General features: G+C 38.7%; 1 protein-coding gene across 1 annotated transcript; it reads left to right on the top strand.

Moving 5' to 3' along the window:
* Positions 1 to 26: 26 nt before the first annotated feature.
* Positions 27 to 22835, top strand: LOC139711734 (centrosomal protein POC5-like). Its single transcript, XM_071623589.1, has 10 exons — positions 27 to 261; positions 6468 to 6629; positions 7455 to 7633; positions 14797 to 14867; positions 16102 to 16300; positions 17134 to 17313; positions 18129 to 18276; positions 19348 to 19583; positions 20424 to 20591; positions 22686 to 22835. The coding sequence occupies exons 1-10, from the start codon at positions 27 to 29 to the stop codon at positions 22833 to 22835; spliced, it is 1728 nt and encodes a 575-aa protein (XP_071479690.1).
* Positions 22836 to 24798: the final 1963 nt, after the last annotated feature.

Raw genomic sequence — 24798 nt, 5'->3', positions numbered from 1 at the left:
TTTGTTTTTGTCGTGGCAGATAAAGAATGTCAACTACAACTGATGCCGACAGCATCCCCATGCTGCCTCCGGACGACTCCCCTGGAAGTTCCGTCTCCTCCAGTCTTCAGGAGGAGTACCAGGAACTTCTCCAGTATGCCGTGGTCACCCCCCACTATGATCCCTCTCAGCTCCCACAAACCCTGGCTGGAGCAGCACGGTCCTTTCAGCCCCAGAGGACAGTGAAGGACCAGCTGCTGTACGTAGACTCCACGGCTACGGGTAAGATTTCTGAGTCCAGTGCTGTTTGTGCACACTCACGTGGAATGTAGAACCTTGCTGAAATTATCAGCCTGTTTCATGCGAGCTTTAAATCAATGTAAAGCAAACTCACCTGCCTTCTGTTCCCCCTGTCTCTTGCTCTCCCTGCTTCTAATATTAGTCTTATTTTGTCCTTTGCCTCAGTTTGTCCAGCTCACCTTCTGTCTCTTTGGTTTGAAATCTTGGCATAAAACCTTTGCATAAAAACTTTTGCTCTATATTATATCTCTGCCTTCTGCGACTATCTTATCTTTAATAATGACAAGGTGAAGTAGTTTGCTACTCACTCTGAAGAGGGGTACAGTAAGAGCCAACTTAGCCCTGTTTCCTTTCAAATTGCTTTCAGTGCCATCTAGAGGGAGTAAATTTCGCAGTGAAAGGTACGGATTAATCTTTTTTGAATCATTGAATTAGACATGAGTGCGAGTGGGAAGAATTTTCAGATTAGAAGCGCGAGCAGTTCTCATAAATGAAGAAATGAGATTTATTGAAATGGAATAAGAAAATGCAAATGTGTCATGGTATGTGAGAATGTACACTGACACGCTCAAATCCACACCAACCTGTAATGACGCTGATGCAGTGCTCATACATTATGCACTGATAGCATTGAGCATTGTGGTACTTAACATGCCAAAAGTGACAGCATAGTGAGTCAAATGTGCTTTAATAATACTCGGTGCATAGTCAGTCAGGCAACATAAAAGGAATGTTACTAAAAGATAGAGGCACACATTGCACAAGTCCCTTAAATGAAAATTAAATCTCACTGACTAACCACAGGATACGTTTAATCTTGCAAGAATGAAAAATATTATTGTTTGTGTCAGTAATGCAAGAAATCACAATATTTAGAGAAATCACCAAAGATATGTTATTGAAATTGACAATATTAGTAAAGAAAGCATTCAATGTGAAATTAGCAGTCAATATGATTTACTTTGTCTGGCGTCCTTGAGATCTGTGAGACTCATGAGACTATGCTAATCAAGACCATGTGACAGCATGGTTTCATTTCTGTGGTTTCCCTCATTTCCTTAACTTCCTGTTTGTTTGTTTTTCCAAAAATGAAGTGCTACAAATTTCAAATTTCCATGAAAGAAGTGATTTAAGGCAAATAGCTCAGTTTTTGTCACTATAAAAGATATTTCCCCCTCTTTTTTGTTTGTACCAATTCAAGCCAACATGTGAAAAGAGCTTTTGTTTTTCCCTTTTTGGTATTGGCAGACAAACCAGATAAGAAAATGTTTGCAACAATCTGACATCCTATGTACATGTCCAGGATCACGATAGTTCTTTGATCCTTCATACACATTAGCCTTCATTTTATTTTTCATTTGTGCTTTTATGGAGGGCATTGTATCTTGTTTTGGGACCCCTGTAGTGTTATCTGTAAATATCATTTCTCTGAAACGATTTCCTTTGTTTTGGTTCTTGGATAGCTGCAACATTTTAATCATGTGAAATACAACATGCAAAGATCATCTTAGAGCAAAGTGTTACAACTTGCCCTGTTATGATTTTTTTTTTTTTTTTTTTTTTTTTTTTGTGCCTTTGAGTTGAAAGATCTTTGTGAAATGAATTTGTGGTGGTTGAAGCAAGGCCTTAGGATATTTTGTTGAAGCACGGAAGTAGGAAGTCATTCTTGAATTTGATGGATTTTCACTGTGATTGCCATAATTTGATTTCAAATGTGACACTTACTCCAGCCACTTGAATGGTCAAAGCTCTTAAAGTGTGCTTCCGTAAATGGCAATAACCTTCCATAAACACAAGTTTCTAATTTGTCATAAAAGGCCAAAATCTGATGAATGAAATGCCTTAATTTTTTTTATATTTTTATAACAAAAACATACGTTGATTAGAATTTAGATTGATTTCCTGAAAACATGGTATGTAGCGGTGTTTTACAATTTTAAATTTCATTTTCTGATCACAAAATTCAGCAACTTTGCTTCCATGTTATCAAATCCTCTGATTTGGTATTGATATACACTACCGTTATACAAAAAATACTTAACAGAATGGTAGGAATTGAGCTGGGTGGTCACCATATGGCCTACAGTCTATCAAGAAAGAATCATTAAAAAGAGAGGAAAGGTAAATTCTTTTGATGTACCCACAATGTCCAAATCCCCTACCTGTTCTATTCAAAGTAATTTTAAAAGTAAAGATTGTGTTCAGGAGCAGCAGTACTTGTAACTCATGTTTCAATTTATATTTTTACTGACAAGTAGTCTATGCATTAAAGATCCAGATGCCACATACAGTCAAGTACATGGTGTGTAGCTCTTTTTTTTTTTAATACCTCCCCTGAGCAGAGTTCCGGTTGTCAGTCTGTCGTCCATACCACATCTCATTCATGTTTTGTTCTCTTTGATTTCCCTCGCTTAAACTGCACCTGACTATATTGTGCCTTGTAATTAAAGGACACACTTATTTTTATTTTTTTATTTTTTTTATTTTTTACTATATTTTGTATATTCTGGATCTATATTGTAGATGAAGTCTTTACATGAATGTAGTGTTACATAAGATCATGGTAATTTAATTTGTGTGTTGATAGACTGTGATGTAGCAAGAAATATCAAATAGTATTCATTGGTAAGCATTCAAAGTATTATGATATTATTTCATTGTTTATTCTTTTTTCCTTTTTTTCCACTCAGAGTTGACCACATGTTGGATGCATCACTAATCAACTGCCATAAGTCTGACAAAAACAACAAACAAACAAAAAACAAGCAAAACCTCAAATAATGTTAAAAATGCAGCTTGTTAAAGCAGGGTTCATACGGGTCATGGAAAACCTGGAAAGTCATTGGAATTTGGCCTAGTCGTTTTCCAGGCCTTGAAAGTCATGAAAAACTGGTAAATTCATCTAAAGGTCATGGAAAGTCATGGGAATTGCGGAAAATTATAGAAGTTTATCTGTTGTTTGTGTGAGATGGGTATGTATTCCCTTTACTTCGCTTTGATTTGAGATCATATTTTCAGTTTAATGTGTTAAAAAAAAAGAATTATGTAAAAGTCATGGAAAGATCATGGAATTCTGGCTAGAAAGGTCATGGAAAGTCATGGAATTTACTTCATGAGAAAGAGTATGAACCCTGTAAAGGCAACTTGTTACTTTATTCATTTTAAAGGGATTGTATAGTTTTGGTTGAGACCTGATTTCAGGTTTCTAACATTTTTTGGTGAAATAAGGAGAAACTTCTTATGAAATATGAAAGAGCATGTAATTCTATGAGGAATTCAACATTTATTTGATGAAAATTGGTTTTGAAATGGCTGAGATATCCAAAAAAGAGCGATTCTAATAAAGTGTGGGACCCACACTTTATTACGATCGCTTTGTTTTACTTTGTTTTTGGATGTTTCAGTCATTCCAAACCTGATTTTCATCAAATAAACTTTGAATTCCTCTTAAAATGGTATGCTCTGTACTATATCATAAGTGTTTTCTTGGTATCTCGCATAAAGTTAAAAGCCCAATTCTCATCTCCACCAATACTGTACTATTATATTTAAATAGTTTGTCATGATTTCGTTGTCTTTCTTTGAATTTTATGAAATATCATAATTAAATCAACAATTCAAATGTTCACTCCCATTTTTCTAGGCAGTTTTGAAATATTTCAGTCATTTCTTTCCTGGATTCATTAATTTCATAGCTTACTAACTGTCGTGGAGAAGTAATTGATTTGCATCTGTCAATATGTTAAAACTGCTGTGCACTTTGCATCCACATCGATATCAATGTGCAAGTCATGAGCAAATTTGTTTTGAGCCCAGAGAATGAAGAATTGCTTGCTGTTTGCCTTCATAATGACACTCTGTCTGGCTTCGAGTGGTGCCCATGAACTGAGATGGAAAACCGGGTGGGGGGGGGGGGGGGAATTATTCTTTATGTGCCATGCACAATAATGACTTTCAGGTGAGTTTCAGAGCGGTGGTATATTGAGGGTGGGACATTTTGGCAGAGAAAACTGTGCGCTGTAATATTAACTGGTTGGAAATAATGTATCCAGTGACTGGGGTAGTTAATAGTAGTCTGTAATTGTGTAAAGTGCATTGAAATACTTAACAAGTGTGAAGTGCGCTATATAAAAACCAACTATCATTATTAAGCTCAGTATTCAGTACGACTCTTGGAGCAATGGCGGAACACATGATCACATACGTTTTACAGTTTCTTTGGTATAAGAATGATGGGGGGGGGGGGGGGGGGGGTCCTTAAAAATTTGCCCTTGAATTATTATTCCTAACTCGTTGACATCGAGTAGCTGTGACATAGATTATAATGTTGGCAATCCATGAAGGCTAGATCAATAGCTATGATTGTTTCCCCACAAGCCAGTAACTGTTAGGCCTGTATGTTTGCTGTATTAAAGTGTGCTCTCCTTTGTCTAAAATATGCTGCTGTAGCGAGATAGAAATGCATAATACACTCATGTTGCTAGGTTTAGTGCAAAGGCTGATGGATGAGGTCTTGGTAATAAGGATCCATCACTCAATAGTGTCTCTTTTTCTTTTAGAAGTGCATCAACCCTCCATTTCCATTTCAATAGGGAGACATTTAATGTATTTGTGCAAATTCAGGTAATTGGTATAAAATTGATAGTCAAAAGGACGGGTGCTCTACACTCCAAGTAACCACTTACCATTGTAGTTGATGTGCATTCACTGGAAATACAAAATTGCGTGTGTTTCAAACTTTGCAATTTGCCCTGGTGCATTGCCATTAAATTAGCTGTTTCAAGTCAGTCAGTTTAATTCACCACCAGTTTTGTACAATTGTACATTATGCCACTTTTCTGTGCTGAGCATTGGTGCCAGTGACCTTGTCAGTGTGTTTTGCTCCGATGCTAGGATGCTTGAAAATAGAATGTGTCACAAAGATACAGCTATAAAGGCTTGTTTAATTCCAAAGTGTAAAATGCATTTTGTTTGCTATTCACATGACAACAAAATGAAATGCTTGCAGAATGTGTTGTCGTGAGTGTGCAAAACGAAGCAATGAACTAGTTTAAGACAAGAAGTCTCTCTTTTTGTCTCTGTCTGCCGCAAACTTTATAAACTATTTGAATTTACAGTCAGAGAAATTCATAGATTATTTTTTTGTTAACAGCAGAAGGAAGTGGATCTTAAGATCATTGCTGCCTGTCTGACTAAACTACAATAGTCCGTCTTAGCTTTATTGTGCTGGATAACAATCCTGAATTTCTACAATCAAAAATAAATGTCACCACATACATACAGGGAATAATTTTCAAACTCAAATTTGATTAGCAATTTCAGCTGGTGAAAAATATCTTCAATGATATCCTGTACACTTCTATGTATGAAAACTGCTACACAAAAGTTAGTTTGTGTAGCAGTGGTGTAAAAATGCATAGCAAATTGCGATGCGATACCAGGAAAATTATTCCCTGTACATAACATGCAGGAAGGGAGAAACATATTATAAATATTTTGCATTGGGGTGTGTGAATATATCCAAGTCTATAAAAAAATCTTTTTGTGTCAGGAAATGAATACAAATTTGTGGATATTTGCTGATGGGCAGAGGAATAGATGAATAGGTATAGATACAGTTGTAATTAGGTAACAAGATGGAGATGTAGGTATCGGTAGATAGATGGATACTTTAGATAGATAGACTATAGATCATAGATAGATAGATAGATAGATACTGTAAAACATGATATTTTCACAGCATGAAATTTTTGTGAGTTGCCTCTAAAATTCAGTGCGTATAGTGTAGCCAAGAACTTTTACATGCATTTTAATTTTGCGAATCTTGGCTGTCGCGAAATTCATGAAATTAAAATGCGCGCAAACATTCCTCATTTTACAGTAGATAGATGGGTAGATACATGTAGGTAATAAATGGATACATGGATAAGCAAGCATTTTTTTCTCTTTTTTTTCCCTCTTTTATTTTAAAGCTATGATAAATAGATTAACTTTAAGAGCCAATTTTTGGCCTTCACATCAAAGCCCAGAGACTGTTAGAGGTAAGGGATCAATAAGTAGTGTCATGCAGTGAGAGACCAATGCTCACTACATCAGTTGACATTTACAGATGACTAGTTAGTTGTATAGATTTTCCATAAATGATTTCCTGCTCCTGTCCTCCTCCCCCCCCCCCCCCCCCCCAACAGAGGAGTCAGCATCCACCAGTGATGGCTCAGACCCTCTTGGGGCAAGCATGAGGGCCAAACAGGGCTCCGTGGATGAAGAGGAGGAGGATGAGGTGACCACCGAGGAGCCCGATGGAGATGGTGTACAAATACCCGGGGAGCTCCACAGGAGGGACCTCACAGGTATATTGTCAGGGTCAGGGTTCAACTCCCTAAGCACTGCTACATGTACATTGCACATCCATCTATCCCCCATTTCCTCCCACCACCCCTACCCCCCACCCCATTTCCAAAGACCTGTAATTCAATGCTTGTCTTGATTCACCTGCAAAATGATACATGAGTGAAGGGCAACTTGGATAGATGGACACAATAGTTGTTTTCTTTGTGTGTTCTTATCAGAGACTTTACAAAATCGGACATTGTTTGACTGCCTGTAAGTGTTGTATGCTAGCCTGGCAGAAGTTGTTTGAAAAGTCATCCAAAAATTTTAGCTAGACATGGCTTAACATCAAATAAAGAAACAGCTCTCACTTTCTTGCCTTCCTAAGTTTCACCAATTATGTATAATAGTCACTAAATAGTGCATTTTATGCAAATAAAATTATGATACTGGTGTCAAATCTCAACTAATGCTGCATCTCACAGTAAGATATGACAACACTTCCTGAATTTCATAAGCCACAGCTAATTTACATCTATTCACTGTCCTTAAAAAGACAAGTCCACCTTCATAGACATGTGGTTTGAGTGAAGGCAACAATATTAGTAGAACACTTCAGTGAAAGTTTGGGGAAAATCAGACAATCTTAAGGTACATAGGACCTAAAAATCTGGAGCAGAGATTGCATAATTAAGCTACAAGGATTTTCAATTTCAGTGTCAAAAGCAATGTGGGTGTGTATCTTCCTGAAAATGGAGGTTTGATGCAAGTATTGTGATACTTGTCACAAAAAACAAACACACAAACACAGAGAGGTATTTTTTTTTTCTTTTGATGTAAAACAGAGCTCTCCTCCCCTATGAGGCTGATCCCTGATGCTGAGACTCCAGAAACGCCCACCACCGACCAGTCCACCATCGCTGACACCTCGGATGTGGCTTCGTCCCCTGTCGTCGACGGCGACATCGTGAGGATGGAGAAACTGCTGGATAGTTGGAGTCTGGAGCTGAAGAGGAACATCCTTGTAAGTCCCCCACATAACTCCTATTTTGCACGGGAATGTCGGCTTGATTTCACTGGGTCCGGGTTCTCTTTTGAGTGGGAGTAATGGGAATACGTCATGGTCGACCAGCTGGCAGGACAGGGATGGTCAGAGAACGTTCTTGCAAGTACGTGTTTGGAATGTTGTTGACGGAAGGTTATGAAGTCCTGAAGTGCTTTGAAGTGATTTCATTGCCTTGGTGATATCTACACTTACACTTGAAAAAAAAAATGGCGATAAGAGTATTTTGTAATTGCCCATCCAACTACATCCCCCCCCCCCCCCCCCCCCCCCACCGACTAAAAAAGAAACTGAAGAAAAAGTTAAACCATCTGTTTCAGTGCATGAGTACTTAGGTAGTCTGCAACGTAGTGCTCTCAGTCCCTGTCATTCAATATTCATGAGGGGGAGGGGGGTGGGGCGAGCAGGTTTATTTTTTTTGGGGGGGGGAGGGGAGGGACAAAATCTGTTTAAAATAGCCATATTGTACCTCTGCACTTACTGTCAACCAGTGGTAGTGCATTCTTTCTTGACATTTCAAACTTTATGATGCATTCTGAGTATGGTAAGCTTGTGCACAGGTTCACAATACAGACCTGCAAAGGCTTTCTTGTTCTACACAACAGGAACCTCTCTCTCTCTATGTCAAAAATGAATGAATGAATGAATAAAGAGATAGATAAATAGATAGACAGATGACTGAATAAATGAATGATCTAATTGATTAATTAATGAAAGAATGAATCAATCAATAGATATAGAGTGAATAATTGAATAAATACATGAGTGAATAAATGAATATAAATGTTTTATATATATTCATAATTTATTTATGTTTTTATATTCATTTATTTATGCATGCATACATATATTCATTTATTTCTTTCTTTTTACATTTAATCATTAAAAAGAATAAATGTAACTATTTCCTGAAGCCCTGACAACAGTATAATTCGAAGTCTTCCTGACTCATTGAAATTCCTCAAACATGGCAAGACATACAGTATACATATATGTACAAGTATTTCCCTGATGGCTTGTTGGAGCTGAACTGATTTTAATGGGGGAATGTATTAGTAGCAACCTGGATATATACAAATGCTTCAGGTAGGCAGCATATAGTATACAATTAATGACTGCTATGAGGGGCACAGTTAAAATTATGGGCCCAAGGTGATGTGAAAACCATAACTATGCCCTCAGCTTTGCTTCGGGCATAGTTATGGTTTTCACATCACCGAGGGCCTACATAATTTTAACTGTGCCCCGAATATCAAGCTGTCATTATTTGTTTTATATACCGAAAATATAGATTCCAAAATATAGATACCGAAAATATAGATTCTAGTCTCTTTTACAGCCCTTGTAATCAACGCTGATCGACGGCGCGGCGGTCGTATCATTGGTGCGTACATATGAGTGATCATCTATGTGTACGGGGTTGCGACTGTCTCCAAACCTATTTACAGGGCACAGTGACCGCTAGTCTCTTTTACAGCACGCTGATCGAATGCACGGCGGTCGTATCATTGGTGCGTACATGTGAGCGATCTATGTGTACGGGGTCGCGACTGTCTCCAAACCTATTTACAGGGCACAGTTAATTTACTGTGCCTCGGCCCCGGGCACAGTAAATCAAAAATGGGGCCCAGCTATTTTCATGACTCCACTTTTAACCAATGAGATGAGAGGATCCTATATATGAGGTATATAATAGCCTATTGATCCTCACCTTGCAAATTTCCCCTACGACACGCTTTTGAATAATTCTGATGTATCTACTTGAAATGCCTTCAATAGTTCAATCATTTATTAAACTAAGCACAGGAAGGCAGTGATCTGCAATTCCAGTAACTTAGAATTATAGAATTTTCTCAGTGAAAAAAAAACCCACAACCCCCACCAAAAAAAACAACAAACAAACAAACAACAAAACTTCAAATCATAAATTGATGTTTGCAGTGTATAGGAGAGTCTGTTGAGTAAAATTTGTTCAATGCCGTTTCTTATTAGTTGTGTCATGGCTTTGAATGCTTGAAAATAAGAAAAGTCTAAAAACTTGAGAGGTTGTCAAGAGACTAATGACAGGTTATAAATCTGATAACAATTATTTGCTGTGTTGTAATAACCCTGGAATACTGATTAGATCTTTTTTATTGAGTGTTATTAGATTATATATATTTTATATACTCTGATAATATTCAATATATCTTATTTTACAAGAACAGAATAATCATCCCTTCTTCTGGGAAGAAAAAAAAAGAAGGTTAAAGCCACACTTTATGTAAGCCTCAAGTAGCAGCTGAAAGCATTGTTTGTTTCATTAGAGCTGCGGTGATGGTAACGATAATAATGACATTTAAAGGGGACGGCTAGTTACTGATCAGTGGGAATCAGTGGGAATGCTAGGGGATGATTGTTCCAATCCTTGTGGGATTCATTTAACCCTAAAAAGACTGGGGGGGGGGGGGGGGGGGGGGCTAAAAGGCCCCCCCTCGACATTTCGCGCGATTACTCAGCAACACGCAATGCTCTCGCCGCGATGCTCTATGACTTTTTTCTTTCGAGTTTCCCGCACATTTTGACACCAAATTTGTGATGCCCGGGGGTACGGTTCTGAAGTTACATAACTTTTTGTACATGCACGTGAGACCGAAAATGGCTCAAAAATGTGATTTTGTGTACAAAGTCAATACAAATTGAGTTTTATCACATGGTTCATATAAATATGCTTATTTTTACTCTCAATGGCTAAAATCAATTTGTTTTAGTAGTATTATGCTTCAAAAAGGGTCTGCCACGAATTTTGCTGAAAAAAACAACAAAAACAAAAGGTCGAAAAAACAGAGAAATACATAAGAAATTCATAAAACAATAAAATAAATAAGAAATTAATTTTGATACCGAATTTTTTTTCAAGTACATTTGCTAAGAATGCTACAAAGAATATCTAGACCAAAAATGAGCACTTTTGGAGCTTTATTTACTGATTAAGATAAAAAAGTCTGATTTCTTGCATAAATTAGCATAATTAATCAAAATAAAATAAAAGAAGACTATTTTGGAAAATTTAAATATACGATCTTGTAGATTACATCGCACACTACCATTGTGCAAATTTCCGCGGCGATCGCGCGATCCACGGCCGAGATCTTAAGGGGGGGCCCTTTAGGCCCCCCCCCCCCCCCCCCAGTCTTTCGAGCTACCAAAATAGCCCAGTCTTTTTAGGGTTAAGAGTACATTATGTATCTATTGTTGTGTGAAAATCATTTGCTTCAGAATATGGTCTCATATTCAAGTAATGTGCAGTTTAATGTTTCTAGGTTAGCATGCCTGTACAGTGACGGGGCGATTAAACTGCACATTACTTGAATATGAGACCAGTCTGGAGTAAATAATTTTCACACAACAATAGATGTATATAATGTACTCTTAAATGAATCCTACAAGGATTGGAACAATCATCCCCCAGCATTCCCACTGATTTCCATTGATCAGTAACTAGCCATCCCCTTTAAACAATGGATATGCTGTGTGTGGCATTTTGAAGCACACCGCATGTAAGCCCCATTACCCAATTTAAAAAAAAAAAAGTGTCAAGCAAATATTTGGCCATGTTATTGTCCTGCTTTTTCCTTTCCATACATTTTGTTTGAAAATATCTCTAGATATATTTTCTGTAATGGAGAGATTTTATGGAGTAAAATAGATTGAATTTAACCAAACTTTGTATTGTGCAAATAAATACTTGACGGACTATTGGGTACACCTGTGAAAGATTGAAGGTCAAGGTCGAACTTGTGCCATGTGGAGATGTTGCAACTGATTGACAAATTGCCCTACATCGACATACCAGTAAATAAGCTCTGAATTGATCAGTGTTTTAGTAGTAGCCATGATGAAAAATCACGGCGTACATACTCGAGCAGGATTCGAACCTACGACCTCCTGATCTCCGGACTGGGGTCATCTTTACTAGACCACCGATCTTCCACCCGAAAGCAAGTGTTGGCTCTAATCCTTATAGCATGCAGTGGGTACTGTGTAATTATTCAAATTCATGAAATTCTTCAGCGAGATGTTTTTATTGCAACTGATTGACAAATTGCCCTACATGGACGTAAATAAGCTCTGTATGAATTGATCAGTGTTTTAGTAGTAGCCATGAAAAAAAAATCATGGGCGTACATGTGGAAATGTTATCTATGATTGAGAAAAAGCTGTCTAAAACTTAAAACAGGTGTGGCTTTGACAAAAATTGTAGTTACCTTTGCTAAAACAAATTACTGGTGTCATATCAAAAAGACTGCAACTAGGTCAAAAGGTCCTGAACAAATCATGAAATATTACAATATCTTCAGAAATAAAAAAAAAAGACTGGGGAAATTCAGTGTAGGCCTACAATTGTACTTGGCACAGATATCAAAGATATTACAGATCAAGGCTTTGATATGAATTTTGATGTTGAGCTTGATTTGTCTTGAGGTTAGTTGACCCCAGATAAAGGGCCAAATTTGGTAACTGAAATGTCATTGATATGCTTCCAAACTTGTCCTTGGAGGTATGAGTACATCAATTCACACACACAAACAAACACACATGCATGTGATACATGAAATGAATACTAAGTGATCAGATTTTTGAGCCATCATTCATTACAAGACTTTTCCAGGCACATTCACAGCTACTGCAGACGCACCATACGCCATGTTGTTGGTAACTCGTGAAATACAGTAAGGTGCATACATGTGCAGAGGTGCGTCACTTGACAATGTGATTTCAAGTGTTAGAATGCCTCAAGCAGCTTGTCAATAAGTATAGCATGCTGAAAATGTGTGCACCGACTCAAAAGTTCAAGACCTCCTTTGTGGTGAACCCATCTCCTCATAAAACAGTCTCGTCATCCCATTTTCCTTGCACCCACACCTTTCCCATCCCCTCCCCTGCCCCCCCCCCCCCCCCACCAAAAAAAAAAAAATCACATCATCACTCAAACCATGCAGAAAGATGCATCTAGCAAAGCTGCTCAATTCTCTCCTCCATTCTGTAGAAGGTTTCCTTAAAAAACATCAATATTTTTAATGTCAAAATAAGAAAATATAAAAATCTCCCTAATTTGGGGATAATTTTTGCCCATTGAAAAGTGTGTAACACTCAAAATGCATCTTTCTGATTGCTCTGTAGAATCTACTGATTTTGATAGAAGTGATGCCACCTGTGATGTAGCATCACTTAAAGGCAACCAAAACTTAAAATGTGGATTGAGTGAAAATAGTCAGCATTAGTAGAACACATCAGTGAAAGTTTGAGGAAAATCAGACAATCGATGCAAAAGTTTTGAATTTTTAAATTTTTGGTGTTGGAACCGCTGGATAAGGAGACTACTAGAGGTTATGACATCATGTGCGAACAACAATATAAAGAATTTATGCAGGGAATTCCAAGAAAATTCATTTTTCATGAAAATTACACGTTCCATCAACTTGATACTGACATATAAAGGTAGCAGTTATTCCCCCTGCTTTCTGAAAGCGGTCAGTCAAATGCTCTTCATTATGCTAGAGAAGTGAATTTTTTGTGGAATTCCCGTTATATTTTCTTTATATTGTTTTCCACACATGACATCATAACCTCTAGTAGTCTCCTCATCCAGTGGTTCCAACGCCAAAACTTTTAAAAATTCATAACTTTTGCATCGATTGACCGATTTTCCTCAAACTTTCACTGATGTGCTCTACTGATGTTACTGCTTTCACTCAATCCACATTTCTCTTTGAGCTTGGGTTCCCTTTAAGGGGAACAGAACTGGGCATATACACCCCTATCTGCTTCATACAGGGTGCTAGATCTATTGCAATGAGCAGTGTGGAAGATCCACTCTAGATAGACAGGCTCGTGTTACGCCCAAGTCCACCTCTGATGACACACACTGCCCCCAGGGAAGGGGGGGGGGGGAATTCTCGGCTGCTTGTTTGTCCAGCACTCCTCCTAAACCTGAGAATAGCCACTAGGAGCACCACTGCCCACAGTACATCATGTAGCAACAGTGTACCATCCTTACATGATATTCACACCTCTCCTTCAAGGCCAAACACTGAAAAGTACATACATATGTTGCAGTCCTGTTCAGAGACTGTAAATCTAGTGTTTTGGCGGTACATTTTCTACATCAGGTCATTTGTCCTGCTTATAGGAGTCACATCTATTCAGCATTTAACTGTAGCCAAATAAAACGTTGATTTATCATATAAACACAGTTTTGCAGCTTTGACCATACAGATTTAATGATTCCATGTCATGTTACATTCCACTAGACAAAGAAAGAGGATGTGCCCTTAAGGGAACATTTAAACATTAAATTGGCAACAATTCTATTGGTGCATCTATTTTGCATCAGGCTTTTTTTTTTTCATAAAGGAAACCTTTGTATGAATTGCAACATCTGATGTACTGAATGCAATTATCTGTGGTATGTTCCCTGTAACATCAGAGATAGTAAATTAGAAGTTTGTCTTCCATTTTGTTGTTGTTGTGTTTTTTTTAATAATGGAAGGCCATTTGTCAGGTTTGCCAAAGAAGTTAATTTGCCCTACAAGCATTTTATCTTTTAAAAGCAATATCCATGTGCTATGCAGTAAATGGATCTTTATCGAAACATGGTTTACTCAATATTTCCCTTGGTATAGCTGCACATTCACATTTTAAGTACATACAACATATACACTCTAGAGTGGACATTGTATTTCAGCAAAGAATGTCTAAGATGTGCATGCAATGGTTATAAATGCCTTATGTATGACTATTTCTACATTTGTAAGAAAAAACAGATTTGGCATTCAAATGGATTGGAAAAGTAGTGGCGACACATTACAGAAAAATCAACTGTATTATTTTGTAAACACAATTTTTAATGATTATAAACTTTTTACAGCATGGTAAATCAATTTACCAGTTACATTTTAGTTTAAATACACATATATCTCAATGGTGTTGACACCAACTAGTTTTCAACATAACACAATGCATGCAGTCTTTTCTTGCTCTGTTATACATTGTTGTGCTGAATGCCACTTTTGTGTACTGGTATAATTATTACACATGTAGCCCTTTCTCATACTTTTCCCTCTCGTCTTGTGCTCACTCAGGCAGAACTCAGCCAGGCCAAGATCGCTGTTATTGAGAGACATCGCATGGACGTGAGACTACTCAAAGAAAGGTCAGCCATACTGACTTTATGTCGATATCAACGTTAGCTTGTATGTTAAATCCTTTTAGCATATATACGTACCCCCTTCATCCACCCCTCTTAAAGGACATGTTCACCTTCATAGACATGTGGGTTGAGTGAATGCAGCAATATTAGTAGGACACATTAATGAGAGTTTGAGGAAAATCGGACAATCCGTTCAAAAGTTATGAATCTTCGAGGTTTCTGCTCAGTCACGGCTGGATGAGAAGACTGCTATAGCTTGTGATGTCATATGAGTACAACTATATAAAGAAAGTATAAAGAAAATTCAAGATATTCTCACTTTTCTCACATAATAAAAGAACACTCGACTTCTCTCTTTCAGAAGTCAGGGGAAATAATATTACCCCTAACATAAGTCAGTAACATGTCGAAGAAATGTACACTTTATTCAAAAAGACAAGTTTTGTGAAATTCTCTTTTTATTTTCCCTATATTGTTGTACGCATGTGACATCATGCACTGTAGTACTTTGTCTTCTCCTCCAGCAGTGATTGCACACTCCAGATACTTTAAAAATTCATAACTTTTGAACGGATTGTCGGATTTTCCCCAAACTTTCACTGATGTGTTCTACTAATACTGTTGCCCTCACTCAATCCACATGTATATGAAGGTGAACTTGTCCTTTAAAAGTCACTGAATCGCACATGGGCGCCCGTACGCATTTAAAGTGATTGTGGGCATGTATCTGTGTTTCTCTATGTGATTTGTGTTTGTGTGTGTGTGTAAATGTGTTTCATTGCTTTGTTCATGCTATTCTAACAGTACATAGATTAATCATGCATATTTGTACATGTATATTGGAGTAGGGAGTTTTTTTGAGTGATTCATGAGGATCCAACATCCACAAAGATTTTGTTTTTATTTACAAATTATTGACATGTGAAAATATTTACGCTTATCCCGACACAAATGTGAAGTGCAAGCATACATTTCTCTCCCCCAATAGCTGTATCGAGACATTTATTAGTGGAACATATGACATGCAAAAATATTTGCGTGTTTTTATTTTTGCTCAGGTTTGTGGTCGTGAAAAATGAGTGAAAATTTCAACACCACAAATATTTCTACTTTTACAGTATGTAGTAGCTTCTGGGTGGCAATGTACACCAAATGACAAACTATACTCAAGGGTTATGTTCTCTGCAATGACCCGCCTTGTCCCCCTTTTCACCCCCCCCCCCCCCACCCCCCACAGGCAGCAGCGAGAGTTGCGCCAGCTCCAGAACGAGATCGAGAGCCAGAAGGAGCTTCTGCACACCTTTGAGCAGTCGGTGGAGCGCAAGGACCACATCATCTCCAACCTGACGCGGGCCGTGCAGAAGGAGAAGGACCGTTTCGAGATGCTGCGGCGCTTCGAGTCCTGGAAGCTGCGGCACAGCGAGGATCGCAGACAGGTTAGCGCAGGGACCCCGCTATTACCATTCTCTTTGTCAGTCTCAGAAACCATCACATTAATGTAGGAAACATCCCCCCCCTCCCCCCAAAAAACAAACAAAAAACAAAAAAAGACAAAATCAAAATCAATACTCCCCAACAACAGCGTCAGCAAACAAATGAATCCAATTTCATGAATTTTCTACTCAGTATTCATGCTCATATGCAGAGGAATGCAATATTTTGTACGGGCGACTCTAGTTGTAACAAAATCCTTGGGACAGGCAGTTTTCTTTCATTATATCAAAATTTCGTCATATCCAAATTAATAAAGTTTATAAAGATATCTATAGAGATGATGATGTGGGGCCCTGAATTTTTCTTTGTTGTTCTTGAAATTTTGTTTTAACTGTGTTCATTATAACAAGAGTGCACTGCATATCAAACTTGTGTTTATGATAAGGAAAGCTGTTTAGACAGAAATCTCTCTCACATAACCTTTTTTTTTTAGGAAGTCAGATGATGATAATGATGATGATGAACAACATTTACATCACATGATTTGTCTGTAAAGAACAGTAAAAGATATCTGTGGTTTAACTTTACCTCTCATACTTATCTAAACTGATGTAGGCTATGAAATCTGCAGCATGTCTGCTGTCAGGCTAACTTGATAAACTACATACGATAAATTTACATTAGCTTTGCATTTCACTATATTCGATCATATGATTTTTGGAAATTGTTGCTCAAAATATTTCTTCAATCTTTGCAGGCACTTGATGATTGTACATTTCATGTCTATCGTGAGTTCAATTATGATACATCTACCAGTTTTTGTGCCCCGTAACAGGCTTTCACGACCAAGCTTGCGAGACTCCACAGAGAGCGCCACCTCAAGTCCAAGGTGTGGTCGGCCTGGCACAGCATCATCGTGGCCAAGTGGAGGCAGAGGGTGGAGAAGGCGTGTCAGTCCAAGGCTCAGGAAGTTTGCATGAAGCTCACCAACGACTACGAGGCCAGGATAGCATCTGTGAGTCTCTTTCTCTCTTTCTTCTCCAAGTCTCTGTCATGCTCTGTCTTCCTCATCCATACTGTCCCTTCATTCTTTTTCCTGTTTTTATATTTTTGATAAATTTGTTATTCTCGTATATTTCTTGTTTTCCCCTCGACTCAATCGTCTTGTGTACTCTACATATTCCCTGATTTGTTTTTTATGCCTCTGCCGGAAGGGTGCTGGAGGCATCATTATAATTTTGCTTTACTTTATATGAAACGGGATGGGTGCGGATTGTGTGTGCCACACCCATATGTTTGACCAAGAATATGAAAATAGAGAGGAAAAAAGAACAACAAAAGTAGTACATGTACATGTATCAAATCTATGGGAAGTTTGTAATGAACGTCCCTTCTACATTAATGATGAAAGGTTAATGCATCCTTGGTGTTCATGTAATATACTGATTCTACCATGAATATACAAAAACAAAAACAAGTTAGAATCATATGCCAGCTCACTCTTATTTTGTTGAAGAATTGCGAAGTAGGTCTTGCAGTAGTATTGATGGATAAAACTGAGACATGAACTTGAAAAGTATTTCCTTTTCCTGTACTTGATAAATGGCCACACAACCATCTTGTGCGTTGTTACAAAAACAAGTTAGAATCATATGCCAGCTCACCCTTATTTTGTTGAAGAATTGCGAAGTAGGTCTTGCAATAGTATTGATGGATAATACTGAGACAGAATCTCCAAAGGTACTTCCTTTCCCTCTGCTTGATAAATGGCCACACAACCATCTTGTACGTTGTTTGATCTCCTGCGAATTATTTTCCTCGGCCCGCCAGTTGAATGAAGCCCTGGAGGCCGCCAGGACGGAGGTCACCAAGCTGCACGCCGAGCGGGACCAGTACGAGGAGTCGATGAAGAAGGCCTTCATGCGGGGAGTGTGCGCCCTCAACATGGAGGCCATGGCCATGTTTCACGAAGGCGAAGGTATTTTAAGATCAGACCTTTGTGCAGGCTTCAGCTTGTGCCAGTTTTTGTTTGTTTGTTTGTGTTTTTTTCCTCTCTTTTTTTTTCAGTGCTGAAGGGGGAAATCTTTACACCACATGACAAACTTGTGGCACATTTTTTCAGGTCCTGCGAATCTATGTTCAGTCACGCGAACAACCATGTGCGTGGTTTGAAGTTCACTTTAAAGTTTTCAATCATAAGTGACATTGTTCACAGCAGTCACCATAATTCTGTGGATATAGTCAGATCTTGAAATAAGAGATTTGCTGATATACAGATTCTCAGCAAACTTCTGACTGATGAAGGCAAAGTGTGATTTATTCACAGAAGACTTAAAACCCAAAATCTCACCTTGTTGGAATAAACTGCATATTTTTCACGCCCAATCTAAAGCCAACCCATTGGACTGTAGTGTGTATTGTGATGCATGGCCACATACTTCTCTAACCTTCATTTCACCTATTTAGAAGCAACAGGATAAAAAATGGACCCACATAATGCTAACTCTCGTACATATTCAAAGGTGGCCTGTATTAGACTGTATGTGTAGAACATAGAGGACAAATATAGATCTGGAGTTATAATAGGGACGACACATGCTATAAGAAAGTCCTCAGGACCAGCAGTTTTCTTTCATGAAATGGAAATTTTTGTTATAGCAGAGCAGTAAAGTATATGGAGATGATAATTTTGCAACCTCAATGTTTAGTTGGCTGTAACAAGAATTTAGTTTTAACTGTGTTTGTTATAACGGGAGTACACTGTATACTGTATATATGCAATGTATTTAGTGAGTCTAATTTTTCGCAAATCGGGACTTACCGACGGTTTCGTGAGTGGTTAAATTCCGGATTTTGGAGTACAGTACTGTACAAAGAAATGTATGTGTGCATGTCACAATCATATCGGGATTAGAGTTAATATTTTTGTGTGTTTTTTAAGTTCGCAAGTAGCACCTGACTGGCGAAATTCATGAAAATTAGAAACTCACAAAATATTCGGCATATACAGTATGTACCCTATATAGTACCCTTCTTCTTTGTTACAAAGGAAATGGAGCTGGTTCTGATGCCCCTCCGCCCGGAGTTGGACCCATGCCAGCCCGGGCACCCATCCCTGCCCAGGCCCCCTCCCGACCTGTCCCATCGTCCATGTCTCCCGCCATGCAGCTCACCACAGAAAACGGACACATGCCTGCCCCTCGAGTGGTCACCAGTCAGCACGCCAGCACACCGTCAACCGTGACCCAGACGCATCGCAGTGGGAGTGTGGCGACGAAAAGAGTTGTAATTACTTCATTCTGTTGTGTTGGGCGTATGCATTGCTGCAATTAACACTTGCTTGTGAAATGTAGGTTCTCTTGGGTATGCAGTGTAGAGAAATGATAGTTCCATAACATGCAGCTTTTTCAGTCATTTCTTTTACAAACCAAAAATTGGCGATTGATGCTGACCCCTCGTGGCTCGCCCCAGGTGACTAGCAGTAGTCAGCATTATGACATCAATCACGCACATTGTGCTATACGCTTGAAAGTCATTTACATCTGCAGTTTCTGCTCTTATATGATGACATGATAAGCAAGCACCCACATGTGACTAGGCTGGTGGTCATGCCATGATTAGATTCACCACAATCTGCAGAACAAATTGATCTTACTCTGCTGATGAGGTCATATCAAGACAGGTAAAGAGCATGTCTAATCACAGTGAAGTAACAACGTCTGTGGTCACAAAGCTCAGAGGGAAATGTAGGCATCACAATGCAAATAAAGTGACTGTTGTGTAACTCAGAAATACCAATACATCTACAGTGAATGGATGGATGATTAAGACAGTTAGTTGACTCAGCAGAATCCCCAGTTGACATTCAATAGTGCTTTCTTCATGAGCAAAACGTGGATAGATTATGAAATATATTATTAACTTTCAAGTGAATTGGTGTGTAAGATCATTCTACTGTTGAAGGTAGTTGGAGTAAGGTTTCTCAATATCAAATGATCACACTGCAAGAAATATTCAAGTGTAGAGTATATCACTTTGCTACATTTAGGTACTATTGTGAAATCATATTCAGTGCCACATTGCAATAGTTTTCATGTGACATCTGGTGTTTTGATTTCTGCACAGACAAGTGCCAAGACGACACAACCCTCAAAGACATCACAATCTTCCAAAACGGTCACGGCCAGAGTGACGGGGCGGAGTGACCTGCAGCCCAGTGGCAGCTTGGGAGGGGTGGGCCTGAACCCCCCTATGGCGTCTGTGGTGGTAGAGAGGCACCACCCCATCACACAGGTATTAAAGGGATACAGAGGAAGGAGAGGGGTAGGAGGAGGAGGAGAGGGAGGAGGGGTGGAGTAGGAGAAGGAGAGGGAGGAGCGTGATGTGAAGGAGGAAGAGGAGAATTGGGAAGATGGAATGAGTAAGAGAGGGGAATGAGAGGTGGAGGAAGAGAAGGAGAGGGAGGATGCTGATGATGAGATGGAGGAGGAAGAGGGGAAGGAGGAAGATAGTGACTTCTCAATACGATCTCCTGGGAATGAGTAGACCTTTCCAGTGTGGTCTTGTTTAATAATATGCTGGTGTCCTTTATTATTACTCCTCATTTGATACATACACATTTAAAAATGAAGGAAGGCGGTTCCACATCTCTGCTGAAAGTGCATCAGGATTTGAATGTTCTGGCACACTGTTGAAGACTTTTTTCTTTGCACAGATAGATCATATTTTGGACTTTTATGAGAAGACAAAGAGAACCAAACAACACTGAACGAAACACAACAGGAGAATCTTGTTATAATGAGCTGCTTAGGCCCACTGAAATTTCTTCATTGACTCAGAGTATTTTGTTATATCAGGGATAAAAATAAAAGAATATAAAATGAATGGAACCAGAAAAAAAAAAGACAACTCATTATATCAGATATCTTGACTATATCCAACCTTGTTATATTGAGGTTCTACTGTATCTGTAGGACCAAGAGATTACTCAACCAGTCATTGCTATGTGATGGTCATGTACGTCGCCGGAAATATATACAAATCTGTAGATGCATGCTACAGGAGAAACCTCTAGCCAAAAGGATGAATCTTCCTTTAAAACATGCTTACGTCTTCTGAGACTGGCTGTCTTGATTGAATATTGGTATGGCTGCTGATTGTGACAGGAAGGGAGGATGCCGCACTTGTTCTTGTCTTTGTTTATGGACCCTCTACTCTTTGTCTACAAAAGTCAGTGATGGCATAGGTGTCCTTGGACGAAGAAAACATACATTGTAAGAGAGTCTGATTACGCTTGGAAGAGTGCATCGAAGCCCTGTCATGTTGATGCAGCCATATCTCCAAGGTGAATCCTGTTGTGTCGTTTAGCTCATCTCATAATGCCGTATGCTTTGCATGGGAGTGGAAGGGGCCACTTCGACTCCATCTTGGTACACTCTAGAGGTGGATTTTGCAGGCCAAAGATGCGAGAAATGTGCTCTGAAATGATCGTTGGGTTACTTTTGTTCCTTCTGCATGAAGTAATAAGCTCAGAGAGAACGCTGGAGTTCCTTGGTATGAAATCTGAGCAGTTGAAATCATAGTTGCTGCAAAATTGAGTAGATCAGATGGTGAGTAGGGGTATTATAGTCATGTGGGATGTTGATAAATTCACCTAACCTAGCATCCACAAAAAGCACACCTCAAGAAAGCAGTCTGCGAGGATGAAACTATAGAATAAAATAGAAAAGACTGGATTGGAATGGAATGGAATAGTATACAAATAGTGAATGGTCATGATTGCGGTGGTACAAGATTTCGCATGAGGTGAAAGATAGAGGCGCTCTATTCAACGAGGCGAAGCCGAGTTGAATAGTGCTGCTCATTCTTCACAAAGTGCAAAATCTTGTTCCATTGCACGAGTAAAGACCATACACTATTTTATACAACACCTCGAACATCAACAGATTTGGTATCCACGGATTCTTGAATTTAGCACAGAAATGGCAACCATTTCCATGAAAGACGAATGAGTAGCCTCACAGTCGCAGTCACCGTGTACGTACGTATGCGAAACGAAGTTGTTTACAAAAATGACATCAGAGCCATGCAATGGAACTTTTTGCTCAAACAAAATTGCACGGCTGACAGCCAGAGTGTGCAATGGAACTTTTCACGAAATGTCACGTGATGGGCAATCGACCAATCGGATAGCTACGTTCTAAATAGGTGTTATATAAAATAGAATAGAGGAGCAGCAATAAAGTTGGGGGAGGACTGGAAGAAAGGAAGGAAGGGAAAGGTCTCTTTATGTTTTCTCTTCAAATGGTGAACATTTTTTAATGTCGAGTGGTGTAACACATTTTCCTGAACCCCCGTGTGTTTTATATGTCCTCTCTCTTCACGCAGCAAACTCTTGGTCATGCTACAGCTGCCCGTTATCCCGTCACTACCCACGGCACAGCCCCTCCATCCAGTATGCCGGCAAGGGGTCGGGGAGCGATGCCCCCAAAGAGACAGCCCGTGTCTGGAGTCCCAACAGTGAAAGTGGTCCACTGACCCACCAGACATTGTCTAAATATATAATTTATGACTTTCTTTTCAAAAGGGTGTTTTTGTTGTTGTTTTTTGTGAGTTCGTTAGTATTTCTATCAATCTAAAGGGATGGCATAATTTCATTTGAGACCCGACTCTAGGTTTCTAACTATTTTAGATGAGATGAGAAACCTACTTATGAAATGTGAAAGAGCATGTAATTCCAAGAAGAATTCAAAGTTTATTTGATGATTGGAATGACCGAGATATCAAAAACCAAGCGATTCGAATGAAAGGTGGGACCCACCTTTGTTTTACTTTGTTTTGATATGTCATCCATTTCAAAACTGATTCTCATCGAATAAGCTTTGAATACCTTGTAGAATAGTATGCTCTAATATTTCATGAGTAATTTCTTAAAGTATCTTTCAGAAACTTACAAGCTCAATCCTCATCTCCACAAATACTATACCATCCCCTTTACTGATGCAATTCTGTGTATTTTTAAAAAATTGGACTAAGGACACCACACTTTTCCTACCAAATTGACACACAGGGAAGCTCTGTACACCCGTCACCGTCCTTCCTGTATTTCATCTTTTAGTCCCAGTCCACTGGACTGGATGACATAAAACTATAAAAGCATGCTGGGCTGCATGCCCCTGGTTTGTGCCTCTATGCTGCATCACTGTGACGGCATCACATTTTACGATCATTTGCGAGTCCATCAATCTGGATTTAAAGTCAAATAAGGTGGATCTGGTGGTGGAAAAGTAAAAAATGTTGACTGGGGTGGAGGGGAAGTGTGGGATGGGGAACTCTGATTTTTTAAGAAAATGAAAATTTTGAATGGTTGTAAATGTCACAGGCCAAGCAGTGCCTCATAGAGCCACTTCCTTTGTATCGAGTTTCCTTAACATGTGCATGTGAGGTATACACCTCAAAGCACATGGCTTTGCGACGGAGTGGACCATAGGAAACTGTAAAAAAACATGATTTAAAGGGGAAATCCAGTCTAAATATTAGTTAGTCTGATAAGAAAGAGTAAAATAGTTTTCCATTCAAACGCAATTATGCCCGAGGCTTAAATCCTGGAATGTCTCAATGATCACTATTCTGAAGTTATTCAACCAGGAATAACATGATGTTTCAGACTTCAATGACAGAAACATTGAACACAATCAATGGAAAATTGTGAGGTTATGACATGGTTAGCTCACTCATTTTGCATATTCATATCCACTCTACCTGGTACAAGAACTGTTTTGCAGAAATTAGTAAAACTTCAATATGTCATAACTTCCTTATTTTTCATCTGACTCAGTCAAATTGTTACCATTGAACTTGATAGATTTTACTCTTTTTTTGTCAGATTAACCTATATTTGGACTGGATTTTCCCTTTAATCTTCTTTTTCTTTTTTGAAACAGCCAAATCTGTGTGAGTGACCATTTATCCACATAGAGCACCCATCCCTGTAAGGTTGTCTCTCCTATGACCCTTGAATGGTCTTTGAAGAGGTTTTACTCTAGGTGTCATTTTGTAGTAGTACTTCAGTCACAGATTTTGTTTACTGATTTTTGTAATACAGGGACACTGTTATAACGAGCTTGCTTACAACAAGGTACATGTACAGCGTACCCCTGTTATAACGAACACGATTAAAACGAAAAAAAATTTAGGCCGCGACATTATTTGTTCTACAATGTCTTTTATTGTTGATTTGTTGGGTTATAATGAAATTTTGTTATAACGAAAGAAATCCCGAAGGAGTTTGTTATAATGGAAGTCTGCTGTACCACTTTTAACAAGGTGAATTGGGTAGTCCTGACTTTCTGTTAGCGTTCAGCTGATTTTCCCTTTTTTTTTAATACATGGTGTACGTTTCAAAGCTACCCTTGGAATGTCACTATTTAACTTCCTTACACTCTCCCGATGTCCCTTCACACTCCTATACTCTCTCTTGTCTCAGGTCTTCTTTTGCCCA

This window comes from Diadema antillarum, unplaced genomic scaffold (assembly GCF_040938485.1).
Source record: "Diadema antillarum isolate AM-2024a unplaced genomic scaffold, OU_Dant_1.0 seq00001698_RagTag, whole genome shotgun sequence".
Taxonomy (NCBI): domain Eukaryota; kingdom Metazoa; phylum Echinodermata; class Echinoidea; order Diadematoida; family Diadematidae; genus Diadema; species Diadema antillarum.
This window is presented reverse-complemented; position numbering and strand designations above follow the sequence as displayed.

Excerpts from the sequence above, each read along its gene's own strand:
- LOC139711734 (XM_071623589.1), top strand. The coding sequence starts at position 27 with ATGTCAACTACAACTGATGCCGACAGCATCCCCATGCTGCCTCCGGAC. Across the intron at positions 18,277-19,347 it reads CATGTTTCACGAAGGCGAAG|GAAATGGAGCTGGTTCTGAT; the intron begins GTATTTTAAGAT and ends TTTGTTACAAAG. Across the intron at positions 20,592-22,685 it reads GGCACCACCCCATCACACAG|CAAACTCTTGGTCATGCTAC; the intron begins GTATTAAAGGGA and ends CTCTTCACGCAG.